Below are 17,712 nucleotides of genomic sequence, written 5' to 3' on the forward strand. Positions count from 1 at the left end.
TTGTCACAAATAATGGCTTGATGCCTTTCTCATTGTTATTCCTTGTGTATATATAGAGTTACAGGGCTATACATATAATTACACTAAATAATTACATAGTATAATGGAAATAAATCAATTTCTAATTTATGTCCTTATTTCTAGGAATAAACTAATAAATATAATAAGGAGAACAAATCAACTACTTACTTATTCACAGCATTTCATGGCAGTTCTATGAAAAACAAGTTAAAGAATATTTTAAAACTTTAAAATTGATAAAAAAAAAAAAACGTTGCAGTAGTAAAAAGTTATCTTTTCGAAGCTTTGACGAGTAAACTATATGTAAAAGCTTCTTCCACCTTCTCCAACGAATGCTGGTATGAGATACTATCAAAGCTGGCACAACCCTATCGCATTGTGCGAAATCCCTACACTCATTCAACTTTCTTTTGTTTGTGTTTACTATTGTTCTCGCGTCCGGATGACTGATCCACCATGGATTCCTAAAGCAATAAAATTGAGTTTTACATTGTCATGAATTTTACTGTAGTTTTCATTGCCGTGCCGCTTAACCAAACAAACTCTTAGACATGGTTATCAATACTTGTAAACACGTACAAGACTTTTAAAGCTTTACTTGACCATAATAATATGTACAAAAAGATTTTGATCAAAATTTTGGTATCACGTTGAGTTGTGATTTTGTTAAAGTTACAAAACATAACTTTTGTAAGATCACAGTGATTCATTACAATTTTATCAAACTCACAACAATACGTACGAATAGATGATCTCTTATTTTTCTTTCAGTCCCAAGAACATTCTCTCAACTTAAACCAATACTAAAAATTATTTAATACTACTGCATGATTAAGCTGAATCCAAATTCCTTTATGAATATTAAATTGAGTATAGTGCATGTGTGGGAATTTTGAGATCTATGAAAGACAACAAGGACAAACCGAAAGCAGAGTGTGGGAACAACAAAAAATGCATTTGTTATTTGCATTGCAATTGCATGATGATGAATGAATAATGAGAAACGTCAAAAGCATGCCGAAAGGTGACCAAAAATTGAGCCATGCTGGTGTGTGGTCCCATTCTTCACCGTCACGGTTGGAAGTATTCACATTTTTCAACTAAAATATTATTTTTTTTGAACAATAACATAGTTTAATTGTAAAAGTACTACAAAAAAAAATAAAATCAGATTTGTATATGGTGCAGAACTATTTTACTTGTGTTCATTAGACTAATTTTTTTCATAACATTCCAAGCTGCAAATTGGAGACTAATCTTTCAAATTTTACAGTGTAACCTTTTTCAATGAAAACTTGTTCCAAAAATACTATCAACTCAAATCCATGATTATATATTTTAAGAATTCAGTTATTATCCATTCTAATTTAAGTAGTAAAGAATAAAAAGAAATTTCATTGTCAAACATTTTTTTTTTTACGAAAAAATTTCATTGTTAAACATGATATTATATTATATTAATAGTACCATTGAAAAATTGACTATATATTTTAACATATCCAAAATTTGAAAGTTTCCTTGTATTAGAGATTTATAATGAATGTGATAATGTTGATATAACACGTCCATCTTTTTTAAATTATTAAATCAAATTCTATCACTAGTAAATTCCTGATGAATTATTCATAATAAGAAAATAGTTTTTTTGACGTGATAATAAAAACCTTGCTTATTTCTCACGTTGTTCATTCATATGTACACCAAGTATTGGTCCAAAGTTGTGATAAAAAACAAAACAGGATTGGTCCAAAGCGAAAAATACCGATTGGCCAGATAGTAGTATATCATATCATACACAAAAGTTCAATATATTTTGTAAACAATCAAATAGTATTAATGATCTTTATCTAAAAATTTAAAATAGGGATTATTAAAAGAAAAAGTTCATTTTTGACATCAAATTGTATTAAACATTGGTTTATGAAAGCAAAAATAATAAACCTTCTTTAATTTGCCACACATTCATTCAACTTTTTTTATGGTAGCAAAATAATAATTTTGTCAATGAAAGTCGATTCAATTGATAATAATTTGACTCACCATTCTGAGTCGATCTTCTGCTACTCATGTGACAACATCTTAGTAGATTTCTGTAAACGCTATCCAAACCATAAAACTTGTATCATCTTAAAGTCAAACTCATCTAAACTTTTCTCGCAGTTATATTTAAATATATCAAATTAAAACTAGTTTGTACTAAAATTCATATATTCTAACTTGTGAATAAAAAGTTCATATACTTTGAAGCCATAATTTTTTGTTGTTTTATTTATAGAAAACCAGCTTAAAAAATAGCATTCCAATTTCCAAAAAATATTTTCAAAATTTAAATTCTCAAAACTATACATGAAATAAAAAAGGGAACAAAAATTGAATAAATAATAGAAAAGAGAAGAAAAGAAAAAAAAATAAAAATTCAAAACAAAGCAATGGTAATGGCTTTGTGATTCTTCTTTCTTCTCTCGATCATCCCTTACTTTTCTCTCTTTCAATCAATCACATTTCTCAACAACAACAACATCAACAATCACCATCATCATTTCCATTACCACGCTCTACTCTAATGGGTATGTACGCTTTTCAATTTCGATCCCATTTCCCGATCCAATTCACACTTTTTTTTCTTCTGCAAACACAATTTTTTTCATCAAAGTTTTAATCTTTTATAGAAATAGTTTCTGGGTATTAATTGAAATTATCAGTTACACTTGCATCCGTTTTGTTTTTATGCATTTTAAAAAAAACTAACTGTTGTTTTTTATTTATAATTATTATTATTGTTTCAGTTTTGATTGAAATTCTGTTTGGATTTTTGGATATTAATTATGTGACAACTTGATCCATAATTTGTGTTTTGATTGATTGATTATGGATCCAATGTTAAGGTTTAGGTTGTTAATATAATTGAAATGAGGAAGATGAGTTAAAAAATAGAATGTTAATTAGAAGGTGGATTAATTAATTAATCAATTTTATTGTTCTATGGTATTGAGATTAGTAATTTTGCAACCTCTTTGAGATGGAAGTATTGATGAATGGTGTGTGGAACCAGCAACAGCTATGAAGCATTGACATATATGAGGACACGGTCGATACCTGTAGTAATTTTAGAAAATGACATAATCGAGTGAAATCATGTGTGTTGGTGTCGGACACCGATACATGTTGGACACCAGACACGCGTTTGATCAGAAGTTTCAAGGCAACAAGTTTAGAATTTTTTTTTTCTATTTTTCTGAGGACTAAAATATTTTTTTACTGGAGCTGGATGGTCATGTAGAGTTTAGATTGTTCTGATTAAGTGTGTTTCTCACTATTAATATGTCATAGTATAGTGCTGCAAGTGCAAATGCAAATGCAATCATATCCTATGGTTTTTATTTTGCTGTTGGATTTCAATGAGTGCTATACTTGAAATTCGTGCAAGTATTACTTTTTGGCATTTGATTTTTTCTTGACTAACATTGTGAGTAATTTGGTTGTCCAGCAAATAGTGAGACTTGTTGTTCAACTCAGCTTATTGATGGAGATGGATTATTCAATGCTTCTGGGATTGAAAAGTTTATGAAGGAAGTGAAATTGGGTGAATGTGGGCTTTCATATGCTGTAGTTTCTATTATGGGGCCACAGAGTAGTGGTAAAGTTTCTTGTCCCCATACTTTTATTTTTTCTTCTTCCCTTCATATGCTAATTGGATTTCATGATTTCTTTTAGTAGTCTTTGAACTTGAGGATCTTTTGTAATTAATATATTTCACTTGAATTTGAATGGTTTAAGTGATTATTATTTCATAGTCATGGAAAGATGAAATCAAAATTTATACCTTATAATGTCATCAGCAATATAATCTATTTGAATTTGGCATGGTTTATGCATTCATTATCTCTCTAAAACACTCCTTTCACCCTTATCTTAATTCTTATGAGAATTCATTTATTCTTTCTTTTATTTATTCTTCTGTTTAAACTCAATACATTATTTTGTTTTTCCTCTAACTTACAAATATAATGAGATGTGTACAATTCCCGATAAACAAATATTTTTACTGTCTAATTTGTTGTTTTCTTTGCTCTGCGCAGGCAAGAGCACACTATTAAATAATTTGTTTCATACAAATTTCAGAGAGATGGATGCCTTTAAGGGAAGGTATGATCTTGCAATACTGTCTGACATATCACATTAGCCTTGCTCAAATAACAGGCTAGTGACCGGATGTTATGGTTTTGTTTTCAGGTCTCAAACAACCAAAGGTATCTGGATGGCCAGATGTGCTGGCATAGAGCCTTGTACCCTTGTGATGGATTTGGAGGGTACAGATGGAAGGGAACGTGGAGAGGTGTTTTTTCATTTGTTAAACCTTATCTTGAACACTATGGTTTTGTTCTATCCATTGACTGACCCCGCCTAATGGGAAAATGTTTTGATTAATGATTACTCTTGTTATACCTTGACTTATATATTAACAGTGATGATAATTTAGTGTCTGTTGCCGATATGCAATTTACATTTTAAAATCGGGGATGCATATGTGCCAATGTGTCTCTAGTCCCTATGGAACATAAAAGTGTTTATTATAGAATTTTGTGGAGTATCTGATTTCCCATTATTCAAGATTTAATTTATCACGAAGAAATTGCTCTCACCTTCCCCGAGATATGTATAAATAATACATACAACCCCTAAATTTTCTTAGACATTGACCTCCCCTCAGTTACACTCACCTGGCCTGCCCTCTATTTTGTTAAAAATGAAGGGTACATGTCATTTAAACAGACCTAAAGGGAGGCATGTGAGGGAAATTTCTCCAGTAAATTAGGGCAGCAAGTGTTGGCTTTAAAATAAGTAAGGGTGTGTGTGTCATTTACGCATACCTCAAGGGCTCCGAGTGCAATTTCCCTTTTTAATATCCATTTTCCCCAGAGTTTCATGATAATTCTAATCCTCTGTTTACACTGTGATGAGATGGTAATAGTAAATAGCTAGGGTTTATTATTATTCATACTAGCAGTCTGCCACTGAAATTTTTTTGAACAAAGAATGAGAAATGGGTAGTTCTTTGGTTCTTTACTTACTTGTATGCTGAAATTTTCTTTCTCTCAGGATGATACTGCATTCGAAAAGCAGAGTGCTCTGTTTGCTCTTGCTGTCTCAGATATAGTGCTAATAAACATGTGAGTTTTTCCCCTCTTCTTTATCAAGACATCTTCAGTACTGGCTAATTTCAGAAAGTTAAAAGTCTGTTTAGCGGCCTGTACTTGGTTGTTTTGATGTTTTTCCAGTTGAGTCTTATTTCTTTATGCAACTAATTTTTCTCCGTCTGCAATACTTATAAAGGTGGTGCCATGACATTGGCCGTGAGCAAGCTGCAAATAAGCCGCTTTTGAAAACTGTCTTTCAGGTATTATCTTTTGTCAGCAGCCTATTGACTTCAAGCAGTTATATTGAATCTGAAAAATTGTCATTTATCCGATTCTATGCTTTCAGGTTATGATGAGATTGTTTAGTCCACGCAAAACAACACTGTTGTTTGTCATACGTGATAAAACAAGGGTATATATGCAAAAAACTTTCATATTGTTTTCGTAATTATTTGTAGTTTTAATTTCTAATTCTATGCATTTTAATCTGTTGTTGGTGCGATTAACCATTTCCTTTTATAGACACCACTTGAAAATCTAGAACCTGTTTTGAGAGAAGATATTCAGAAGGTAGTGCCATGCTTTCATCTTCATATGATGTTTGTTAAATTGTTCTATAGTATTTTTTTGACCTTTCTTGCTTTAATTTTTTACTCTGCAGATATGGGACTCTGTTCCTAAACCACAGGCCCACAAGGATACCCCACTGAGTGAATTTTTCAACGTACTTTCCTTTTTTATTTGACATTACTATTCTTATTGATAGTTTATTGGTAGTTTATATTAACTTATTGCTTGGTAACAAATAACCAGGTTGAAGTTGTTGCGCTTTCTAGTTATGAAGAAAAGGAAGAGCAATTTAGAGAGCAGGTATGAATTGTGCACCAGTTTCGTTCTGTTTTACTTGCTGATGGTATTAGCTGACCCGTTATTAGGATTTTATGGTGTATGCATCTCCATATCTGCATCTGTGACAATGTTCCTTCCATCTTAATCTGTATATATGAATTATAGTAGATATTTAGCTTTCTTGTTGAAAACAGATACTTTGGTTTAATAAATATCTCTTACTTGCTAACATGCATATATTTTCTTGTGTTGATTTAATTTAAATGCAGGTTGCCAGCTTGAGGCAACGTTTCAATCAGTCTATTGCTCCTGGTGGACTTGCAGGGGATCGGCGTGGAGTAGTTCCTGCTTCTGGATTTTCTTTTAGTGCTCAGGAAATATGGAAAGTCATTAAGGAAAACAAAGATCTTGACCTTCCTGCACACAAGGTTAATATACATGCTGCAATGTTGCTACCTTTTCTCACATGTATATTGATTTTATTAACTATTAACCGTTGAAGGGTCAACTCTCTTGTAGGTTATGGTTGCAACTGTACGATGTGAAGAAATTGCCAATGAGAAATATGCCGCTTTTGTCGCAAATGAGGTATGAACATTTCTTTTTGTACATTTTCCCAAAATTTCGACCATCTCAATTACTAATGCTGTGGAAACCGCTTTCAATTTTCACTCAGGAATGGTGTCAATTGGAAGAGACTGTGCAATCTGATCCTATTCCTGGATTTGGGAAAAAAATCAATTCACTTCTTCATGCTTGTTTGTCGGAGTGAGTATAGTCCAGTTTATGTGACATCTAATATTTGTACGGTCTCAATTTGTTATTTTCATGAAAACTGTGGCCTTAGAGTTTGCTATCTTGATGTTGCATAATGCATCATGTAAGAATGAGGACAGGTGGTTAATTGAGCTATTGCATTTTCTTTTAATCTAGGTATGATGCTGAGGCCACTTATTTCGATGAAGGTGTTAGAACTGCAAAACAAAAGCAACTTCAAGAAAAATTGTTGCAAGTAATTCTTCCTAACCTAACTCTTGTGCCATCATGGTCGAAACCTTTCTTTTTTCATAAACATAAATGAATCGATGATTACTAAAAAGAGAATGAATATTTGAATATTATTTAATCAAGAAAGACCATTTTTAGATGCTTGTTGGCTTTACCTTCTGTCTTTACAGCTTTTGTAGACTTGTAAAGATGATTTATGAGGTTTATAAGGGTATGTAACACCTTTTCTTTTGGTTAGCTTGTCCAACCAGCTTACCAATCTGCACTGGGACATATGAGATCTGTAACTTTGGAGAAATTCAAGGAGACATTTGAAAAGGCTTTGAAAGGCGGGGAAAGGTTTTCTGCAGCTGCTAATAATTGCATTGAGTCTTGTGTGGATCAATTTGATAAAGCATGTGCAGGTAATGAGAACTTTCTTTATACTGTTTATTAGGGAACATGAATCATGTTGAGGGTCCTAAACATGTAATGATCTACACTTGATGAAGATCAGAAAATGAATTAACATAAATTAAAGAGTAATAAGTAAGAATTAGATGAATTGAGGTATTTTATTGATGGATCGATAGTAACAGTAGCAGAATGGAAAGTCTATTTACCCACCCACAGAGCTTAGTTCCAACACAGAGAGGTGTCCTACTCTGGCCCTAACAGAAAGTTATTCCATCATAGCCTCTCAAACCCTAGAACTTATTCTTATATACTACTAAGGAGATATTATTCGGAGAATATCTATACTAAGAAGATATTATCTCTATTATATATTACTTAGGAGATATTATTCAGAGAATATCTTTATTATATATTACTAATAAAATATTCCTACTAAATAACTCCTCTCTGCTCTGCATCCTTATAACATAATTTCCCTGACACAAGCCATATGGATATTCCCGTTTTGTCTATCCCTATTTCTCTTAACATAAACTCCCCATACTATAGGCTTGCCCAACTGCTGTGCTAACTGTCCTTTTGAGTTAACTTTCTCACCCCGGGTCCTATCAACACTGGAAAGAGAAATAAGGGCATGTGGATACATAGGAAACTGTATAATTTACTGATTTGGCGTCGGGAGCACACTTGCTAGTTGCTATGATTTGGTTCATTCGACTGATGTACTATCTGAGAAGTTAACTTGATAATTTTTGTTGCAAGCATGTATATTATTATTGAACTGAATTACAACATGAGACTGACATACCATCACTGCAGATGTTGTTATTGAACTAACAAATTGGGATACATCTAAAGTACGAGAGAAACTGCTGCGTGATATTGATGCACATGTTGCATCTGTGCGTGAAGCTAAGATTTCTGAACTTACTTCTTCATATGAGGTATGTGTTCAGCATTGATTATTCATAGCTTATTAATATTGAAGGGATTGTCTTTCAAGATCAGCAAGGATTGTATCTTTAGATTCTTAGGATTGATTTTCATATTTCTTTATATTTCATGATTGTTTTTTCTTATTTAAGTAGTATGAGAAGCCTAGTATTAATATAACGAAGGTTCATGTTTAGTATTTGTACATTGGTATAAAAAAAATCACATTTTGAAGTCTTTATTCTTTCTCTTCATATATGTGTGCGAGAAGATCGATATTGAAATTTTTAGCCTGGTAAAATGAGATTAAAATTAAGCAAGTGTCCACCAACAATATATTCACTTAGGAAAAAGGGATTGATATTATGTATGTTCTATGTTGTAAAAAATATGTTATCCATCAATAATGGCAAAGGAAAAGTATAAGATACTGCCCAATTCCCATGCTTGGTGACTGGAATTATTTAATTATGTAGGTTATGAAATTTTATTGAGTCATGCCATTTGGTGAGTTTCTATTTCATGAAGTTGAATCATTAACCTCTTGGAAAGTTTTCTGATAATAATACTGTTCCAGGAAAAACTGAAAGTATCTTTGTCTGGACCTGTCGAAGCTCTTTTAGATGGAGCTAATAGTGATACTTGGCCATCAGTAAGGAGCCTTCTTAAGCGTGAGATTCAATCATCTGTTTTAGGGTTTTCTGCTGCGCTTAATGGGTTTGATATGGATGAAGAAACAAGACAAAACATGATTTTGAGTTTAGAGGATTATGCAAGGGGTGTGGTAGAAGGAAAGGCTAGGGAAGAAGCTGGAAGGGTATTGATCCGTATGAAGGACAGGTATTAAAACTTCTATAACATCCAAGTTGACTTTTTTTACCTTTTGTTTGTTGTCTGTAGAGACACTCACCTTATATTTGAAAACAGGTTTACAATGTTATTTAGCCATGATTCTGATTCAATGCCTCGTGTTTGGACGGGGAATGAAGATATTCGAGCCATCACTAAAACTGCCCGCTCTGCTGTATGACACGATTACAAATATTATTTTGCTACCTAGTTTGTATTGCATTTTGTTATCTTTTTAACCAAGTTTAACCCTTTGCAGTCTTTGAAGTTGCTATCTGTTATGGCAGCACTTCGTTTGGATGATGGTGATAAAGATGATATAGAGAAAACATTGAAAGTTGCATTGCTGGATTCATCAAGCAGTGCTAATATAAGTAGGAGCATCACAGCGGTTGATCCGCTAGCTACTAGCAGTTGGGAACAGGTGCATTTTTGTTGTTACTGTTTGCTTGTTCTATTGGATAAAATGAGTGATTGATTAACTGGCATCAGTTAGTGATTTGATTGGGCAAATAGGAATACATCTCAAGAAGTTTTGACATGAGTATATATTTTGGACCTCAATAATGCCTACCTTTTGGGTTCGTTAAGTGATGTTTGAGAACACTTTCTATATTGGGCACTAATCGGTTGTCGTGACCGAATTTGTTATGCAGATTCCATCATCTAAGACATTAATTACACCTGTCCAGTGCAAAACTTTGTGGAGGCAATTCAAGATGGAGACAGAGTACAGTGTTTCTCAAGCCATTTCTGCACAGGTACCGCGTTTCCCCTTTTTTAAGAGATTTTGAATGTTCCTTTGACTCGAGCCATTTCTGCACAAGTACCGCGTTTCCCCTTTTTTAAGAGATTTTGAATGTTCCTTTGACAGAATGGAAAATTTGTTGTGACAAAATCAACAATAATTTAAATTGTAATGACATTTTGTTTTTGGATTTTATATATTTGAAACTTGTAGCTTAAGCCATCTAGGCTGGACTATGTTTTCATGCTCTATTTTTCCTGTATATAAAAAGTTGTTGGTATTGTCCCAAGTATTTTGCTCTTTTGTAGTATTGTTTAGGTTCTACATGGCATCAGTACATAATGATTTGTGAAAAGCTAAAATGGTTAGTTTAATAACTACAATGGATGCTCATATGGTCAAGGCATTAAAATTTTGTAATCTTCGGAAAATGTTTTAGTTTTACTATTTTTTACTTATTGATATAATTTTCTTGTTGCATTTTCAGGAGGCCAACAAGCGTCATAACAACTGGTTACCTCCCCCATGGGCAATACTTGCTTTGGTTATTCTGGGATTCAATGAATTTATGACCCTTTTAAAGTGCGTGTCAATTGTACTCAAATGATGTCTTTTTTTCTTGCTTTAATTTATTTATTTTTTGTTTGTTTTCATTTGCTCTTCTGTATCTCTCTCTCCTCTAGCAGCTGCACAATGTGAAAGTAGTAACTTTAAAATAAAAATATTTTTTGTGTTGGACAAACTAGTTGACGGTATTTTAGTTACATAAGAATGTTGCATAGAGCATATGTTTGTTCAAGTGATCTTATTCAATTGATCTTACCCATGTTTGTCATTCTTTGTGGCAGAAATCCCTTGTATTTGGGTGTCATCTTTGTTGGTTTTCTTCTCATTAAAGCCCTGTGGGTGCAACTTAACATTGCCGGTGAATTTCGTCATGGAGTAGTGAGTATCTTTTACTGCTATCTTTATAATTTATTGTTCAATCCCAATGTTCATATTTATCGTGTCTCTCTTGCCTGCTTGAGTTTCTTTGCAACCTATAGCCAATAATCTCACTAGGTATTCTGTAGAGTTCAAAGTTGTTGAGAGGCATCAATAGTCAATACTCCATCCGTCAAATATTAAGTGTCGTTTAAGGAATTAAATGTCGTTTAAGGTTATGTACACATCTTGGGAATACCATTGAGTATACCAAACCATGCAGTAGTTAGTGAAATAGTTAGGTGAGTTGAGATTGAGATACAATTAAATAATGACAAATAGTATGACGAAAGCAAATATTTCAAACGTAACAATATGAGACACACGGAGTACTTTTAACGCTGAGTTATTTTGGTCTTGCCAACCGTTTATTCAATTTTTTGTATCATACGGTAGCCTTATTTCTTCTTTTTCCTGCTTTCAGCTTCCCGGAGTCATTTCCTTGGCTACCAAGTTTGTTCCAACTATCATGAACCTTATGAAAAGACTAGCAGAAGAGGGAAATAACCCTGCGGCTAACAATCCTCAAAGACACACATCACGAAACAACACCAATGCTGTTCCTGTTGGCAGTTCTGTTTCATCTAGTTCTTCATCTAACATAACCGCACTGGAAAATGGAAATCGATATACCAGTTCATCAAAAGATGAATAAGCGAAGAAATTCAATCTTCAACAAATAGCGATTTTTTTCTTTTGAAAGATGGTGGTGGTTTCTGCTGGCTGCATGACGATTTTTTGGTTTGATATGAGTTTTATAAGTTGTGAGCTTTCAAGACATTCAAAGGCATAGTTTTTTTTTTTTTGTTTGCAAAAGTGCCATATACAGGGGCAGTGTTTTTTTCAAGGTATAGTCCCCCCCTTGAATTAGGTTTCTTAAAATTTGGGTGCTTCAATTAGTTACTGAAGCTAGCTTATTTTTATATGGTCTTTTATGAATATATTCTGGTTTTGCAATCAATTTTGTTTGTAATTTCATCAGTTTTATGAGTGTATTTTATTTTACTTTTTAAAAATCATTATTTGGACTTGTGTGTTTATGATTTTATTTATTTATTTATTGAGATTATATTAGAGGTTTATGTCGTGGTTACGTGTAAGTATAAAAAAATAACAAACACAATTAAATATACATGTCTCAGTAGTCAGTATCTTTGTCTTTAAGGAATGGGTCCCTGTAGATTTAGGATGTTCAAAATTTTATATTTTTGGGTACCATATATTCTGAGGCAACACAATATTTGTGGTCCAGAATTTTGTATATCATGAAAAATCGACACATAGGCACCATGCCGACCTGTGTACCCTGGTTTCTTTATCTCTCATTTTATTACTTGCACAAAAAGCTACTCCTCCTTGATGATTTTAAATAGAAATTGTGCAACTAACCATGATGGAAACGGTTTGTTTGATTGGACTAGTAATGCACTGTTCTCTGGTTGGATACAAAACAATTAATTCACTAGTTTAAGAAAAAATGAAGGAAAACTTCAGAGGAATGATCAATTTCTAAGTCTAAAGAGAAATTGAAGGAAAAATTAACCAAGTAAATCATCAAAGAGAAATTATATTTGTACAATAATTTTTTGACAACTTTATCTCTCATACATTACTCATATTATATTTTTACTTTCACATTTTATTGTTTTAGTTTCCGTATCAATATATACTTTTCTTTATAAATTTATGGTTGTTGTCACACAAATGATTGTTCAAATAACACACTTCATCATCAAAGTGGTCCGTAACTTGGTACTTTTAATTTGAACATTTTCATTTACTCTCGACTTTGTAAGATATTTACTCAACTCAATAATAGATATGAAAATTAATTTGTTAAGTATGACATGAAAATTTTCCCTAAAAAAAAAAGTATGACATGAAAATCTGCACATAAGTTGCAATTTTTACTTTTTTATTACTACATGTCTCTTATAACACTCTTATGAAAAGAAAATTACATGAATTAAGAAAGTTAATAGTAGTATTAAATGATTGATTTCGTTTAAAATTTAAGAATTTCTTATGAAAAGAGACGAGAATTTCTTATATTTAGAAAAAAAAAAATGCAGTATCAGTTCTATATTTATTTAATGATTCACCTCTATATAATCTCTCTTTGCACCGAATAGGACACTAAAAATTAATAATACAAAAAGTGGACGATAAATGATGCTTTATAATTATAGTGGGTACTAAGGTTTGTACAAGTTAGAATTTTTTTTTTTCATTTGAAGACTTGTGATTTTTTAAAAGCCTATTATTTATTCATCAGTTTCTTTTATTTTTGTTAATCATTTTTTTTTCTCTGTGAGAAAACATAAATCCTGTGATATGGCGGAAACAAAGTGAAAGTTACTTTCATTCTTCCCACGATAAATTTTCTCTCAGTTTATTTTCACACAAAGCTTGTTCGAACCGTTGAACTATAATTAAAATGTGAAAAGTGACATATGGTCAAGTTTTGTCTCACCAAGCATACTATGATTCTGTTCTGTCAACAATAAAAAAGTTGACTTAATTTGATGAGAACTTTTCCATGGTCTCTATGATTAATTGTACAATAAAAAACTTTTGGATGGTTTTCTTTTGCACGTTTTGTGTGAGATGAACCACTCATTTTAATCTAATATATTTCATTTTGGCTTGTAAAAAAAAATATATATATATTGACTTTGTGGACATTTTAATGTAATGGTTAAGTTAACCCACACTATACTATTATCACAAAGCGATTCCTATCTTATCCTATATGTATTATTGAAGGTCTATTATTCGTGTTTGTATTATTGAGCCTTAATTTCAACACAATCTGTTTCATTAATTATGATCTATAAATTTATAAGGCATTGTTCATTCACGAACCTTAACGGCATTTATGTTGAAATGTGACTTTATAGGTCAAGGAGGAACGTGACTATCATAAATCAAAATAACACATACTAGTACTAGTAACGGTGACAACATCTAGTCTTTCCTTCCTTTACAATGTGACAAAGAATGTGGTTGCTGTATTGCTCTAAATCAAGAAAAAAACGACAGCTGCATATATGTGTTACATGGTTTGAGCGGTTCATAATAGGTTTAAGTGTGTGGTTCGGTTGTCCTTCAATAACTCATGATAAAAAGTAGATGAAAAGTGAAAAGTAAAAATATATTTGTGATGATTGTGAAAGTTGAACCGAATTCATGAATATTTAGCCTCGATGGAGAAAAGTAATGGAATATGGTAAGATTAAGTCATGAAATCATTTAGTACAAAAAAAGTTCATGCAATCATAAGTGTTTCGGTGTGATAATTGAAATTTTTAGGGAAACTCAAATGCTTTAATGAGTTTTTTTCTTCCCTTACAAATTAGAGTCAGGTTAACTTGTGTCATTGGAAAACAAATGTAAACAATTTAAAAAGAACAACTTTGCATTGAAAAATATAATATGTTAACATTTAAAAGAAAATGTTAGGGGTATGTTAACTAATGCTCCGGATCACTCATTAAGGAAACCAAATATAGTATAAAGACTTTGGAACTTGTATACTCAAAGTTAAAAAAGTGTAAAGAATTATGTTTTCAATGCAAATATTTCCTTTTTTGTTTCCTTAACTAGTGCCCGGAGGCCTTAGTTAATAAGATCCACATTTAAAAAGTTGAATGCACGACTTTTGATGCGTGTATTTCTATAATGACTTTCTTAACATGTGCCCTTGAGGGCACAAGTTAGCATTTGTCTACAAATTAAGATCAAAATCAAAATTAATGAGTATACTTGTCAGGACTTAACGATCGATAGAACTGACAATATGGTTGAGATCTTTATCGCATATATATTTATAAACAACACTCACACTTCTCAACTCAACGAGACATCATTATAAAAGAGAAAACCTAATGAATCACACAAGATTAAGTCAAAAAGGGTCATGCAATCATGAGTGTGTGTTTGGATGTGATAATTGAAATTTGAGAAATGCTAACTTATAGGGTTATGTTAACCGGTACCCCGGGGACCGGTTAAGGAAATCAAAAAGGAAAGTTTAAAATTAAAAGAAATATTTTTTAGATTTTTAATGAGTTGACTGCATAAGTTTCAATGTAATATTACTATATTTGTTTCCTTAACCAGTGCCCCGAAGGCATCGGTTAACATTACTCTAAATTATATCCTTAGGGCACAAGTTTAGAAACCAACCATAGAATCTTTTTCTTAAAATTTTTGCATTCAATAAAGTAAAAGTTTAAAATTTTATCTTTTCAATACAAAAGTTATTTTTTAATCCCATTTTTAACTTCTTAACTCGTGCCCTTAAGGCACAAGTTAACATGACCCTTGAATTTTTTTAGAAAAACTCAAATGCTTCAATTGAGTTTTTTCTTCCCTTACAAATTAATATAAAAATGAATGATTATACTTGTTAGGACTTAATGGTCGATAGGACCGACAATATAGTTGAGATCTCTATCGTATATGTTCATAAACAACACTCGCACTTCTCAACTCAACAAAACACCATTTATAAGAGAGAAAACCTAATGAATCACACAAGATCCAAAACAAACAATGTACAATGTTGTGAAATTGTAAAGGAGCTCTTCAATCCACCACCCCGTTAATTTTCTTGACGGATAGACTAACCTACTCGATCTCATAAGATTGATGATTCATTAAACATAATTGTAAATTATGAAATGGTAACATGTGTCCTTAAGTCACGTGTTAATGAACTAGAGATGTAAATATCTCTTAAATTCATATCTTCAAAAGTTTAAAAAATATATTTCAATACGAACTTTCTATTTTTATATAACTCAATCTCCGCCCTTACATTTTTTTAGGGTTAAATATGTTTTTATCCCCATAAATATTTTAAATTTTTTTCTTTTAATTTCTCTAAAATATTTCTTTGACTTTTTGTCCTAAAAAAGTTTTACATCACATTTTTTTCTCACTGCTTTTTCAGTAAACTCATGTGAATCATTCAAAATTTTAAATTTTTTCCGCAATAATGTTTAGTACACTATAGGCTCCTCTCTTGCAAAAGTATTAAATATGAATTTATATTTTTGTCTCTTAAAAATTCATATTTTGTTACAAAAATTCTAATTTTTTTTATAAGAGATTATTATAATACTCCAAATATTATTGCAAAAATTCATTCACAATTTTAAATGATACACATAGGTTGGTTTAAAAGCATGACCCAAAATGACGTTGTAAAATTTTTAGAAGACCAAAAGTTGAAGAAATATTTTACGGAGCCTAAAATAAAAATTGGAATATTTATAAGAATAAAAAAATTATTTAACTCTTTTTCATTAGCAAAAATTACATTGAAAATCAGTTCAAGGAATACTTAAAACCATTGCAAAATGACCAATTCTAACTGTTTAAAGTGAATTAGTCGATCGATCCATTAAAAAACTAAGTTTTTATTTCTCTCATCCCTACAAATAAACTAAAACCATGATAAACACTTAAAACGATCAACCATCTTAAAAAATTAGTTGCTTGTGTTAAAGATGACATTATTCTTTTCGAATTAATAGCGTGTTTGTTTTTACGGTGGGATACCTCACCCAACGTGCGTTTTACCCAAACTTTTAAATTAAAGTTTCTATTTTTTAAGTTTAAACAACTTTGAAACACAGGAATATTGAAGTCACCGCTAAACCAAACATTATTTAAATATACAACAAACGGTCGCCTAGCCAAATTAAGTGAGACACTTTTTTTATTTTTTTCACTTTTTCTGTGTTAAAGAGCAAGAATTTATTCACCACTTCACTTTCCAACCTATGTTTTGCCCATTCCAACTTGTTAAAGATGCTTCTCCAACATTTTCCAAGTCTTAGGGCAAGTTTCTTACATAATATACTATGCCTACCCGATTGACATAAGTATAAGTTTCACGTTATTTTTTTTTATCAATAACCACAATCTTTTACATAGCATTTACAGCTAGAGTATGAGGCACAATACTTTACAGCTCAGCTCTGGAAGTTTAGAACAAACAACTTAGGTGTACGTCATTCATGAAAGGGTAGGGGTGGGTCTTCTATTCCTATTTTTTGGCCTCAAGAATTAATTAAATGACATAAAGTTAGTTGGTATTGTATATGTAGCAACTAGCAACAATAGCTCAATTTTGAATTTTCATCTTAAAAATAAGGAAAATAAAAAATGATATGCATAATTGTATATAGCAATGTTATGTCATACATGCATGTGGAAATAAATGTTACTCGGTTGTCAAAGAGAAATTTTTTTCTCAATGTTTACAATATTAAATATTAAACCATATTTGGCATTACCTAGTGATGCAACAAGTTGAATCTGTCACCACAAATTGCCAACTCCTTCCTCTTGTGCTACTTTCATGACTTCATCTTAATTTACCTTACCATTTTGTTCATGCATAGAAAAAAGTTCTCTTATTTCTTCTTGAATAAATTTATTTATGTTTTTAATTTTCAGTTGAAGCTGACACAAAAGTGCAAACTGATCCCAAAGTTCACAGATGAAACAATATTTTGTATTCTTCACCTCATCATATTTTCAGATAAATCAGACAAATTCAGAGGTTAAATATGTTTTGTACTCTTATGCCTATAGTAGTTGACAATTTAAGTCAAAGAAGCAATGTAAATATGAAAATTGGGCGGGCTAATATCAAAATCCATCTTAACGAAAACTGTAAATTAATTTAAAAAATAAACAAAAATCGCAAAAAATTAAGTATTATTGAAAGTATTAATCTATTTTTTATTCGTATGAAATTGGCTTTAATAT

At 31.5% G+C, this 17,712-nt stretch overlaps 1 protein-coding gene across 1 annotated transcript; it reads left to right on the top strand.

Moving 5' to 3' along the window:
- The first annotated feature begins 2,418 nt into the window (after positions 1–2,418).
- LOC25500448 (protein ROOT HAIR DEFECTIVE 3) lies at positions 2,419–11,954 on the top strand. Its single transcript, XM_024772702.2, has 23 exons — positions 2,419–2,588; positions 3,509–3,658; positions 4,101–4,167; positions 4,255–4,357; positions 5,122–5,192; positions 5,356–5,419; positions 5,506–5,571; positions 5,682–5,729; positions 5,821–5,883; positions 5,973–6,029; positions 6,278–6,436; positions 6,528–6,596; positions 6,685–6,776; positions 6,942–7,020; positions 7,255–7,420; positions 8,232–8,356; positions 8,923–9,185; positions 9,273–9,369; positions 9,454–9,618; positions 9,851–9,955; positions 10,430–10,524; positions 10,791–10,887; positions 11,351–11,954. Exons 1-23 carry the CDS (start codon positions 2,585–2,587, stop codon positions 11,579–11,581), a joined length of 2,436 nt encoding a protein of 811 aa, XP_024628470.1. The 5' UTR covers positions 2,419–2,584; the 3' UTR covers positions 11,582–11,954.
- Positions 11,955–17,712: the final 5,758 nt, after the last annotated feature.

This window comes from Medicago truncatula, chromosome 8 (genome assembly GCF_003473485.1).
Source record: "Medicago truncatula cultivar Jemalong A17 chromosome 8, MtrunA17r5.0-ANR, whole genome shotgun sequence".
NCBI classification, from domain to species: domain Eukaryota; kingdom Viridiplantae; phylum Streptophyta; class Magnoliopsida; order Fabales; family Fabaceae; genus Medicago; species Medicago truncatula.

Excerpts from the sequence above, each read along its gene's own strand:
- LOC25500448 (XM_024772702.2), top strand. Across the intron at positions 3,659-4,100 it reads TATGGGGCCACAGAGTAGTG|GCAAGAGCACACTATTAAAT; the intron begins GTAAAGTTTCTT and ends TGCTCTGCGCAG. Across the intron at positions 5,572-5,681 it reads TCATACGTGATAAAACAAGG|ACACCACTTGAAAATCTAGA; the intron begins GTATATATGCAA and ends TTCCTTTTATAG.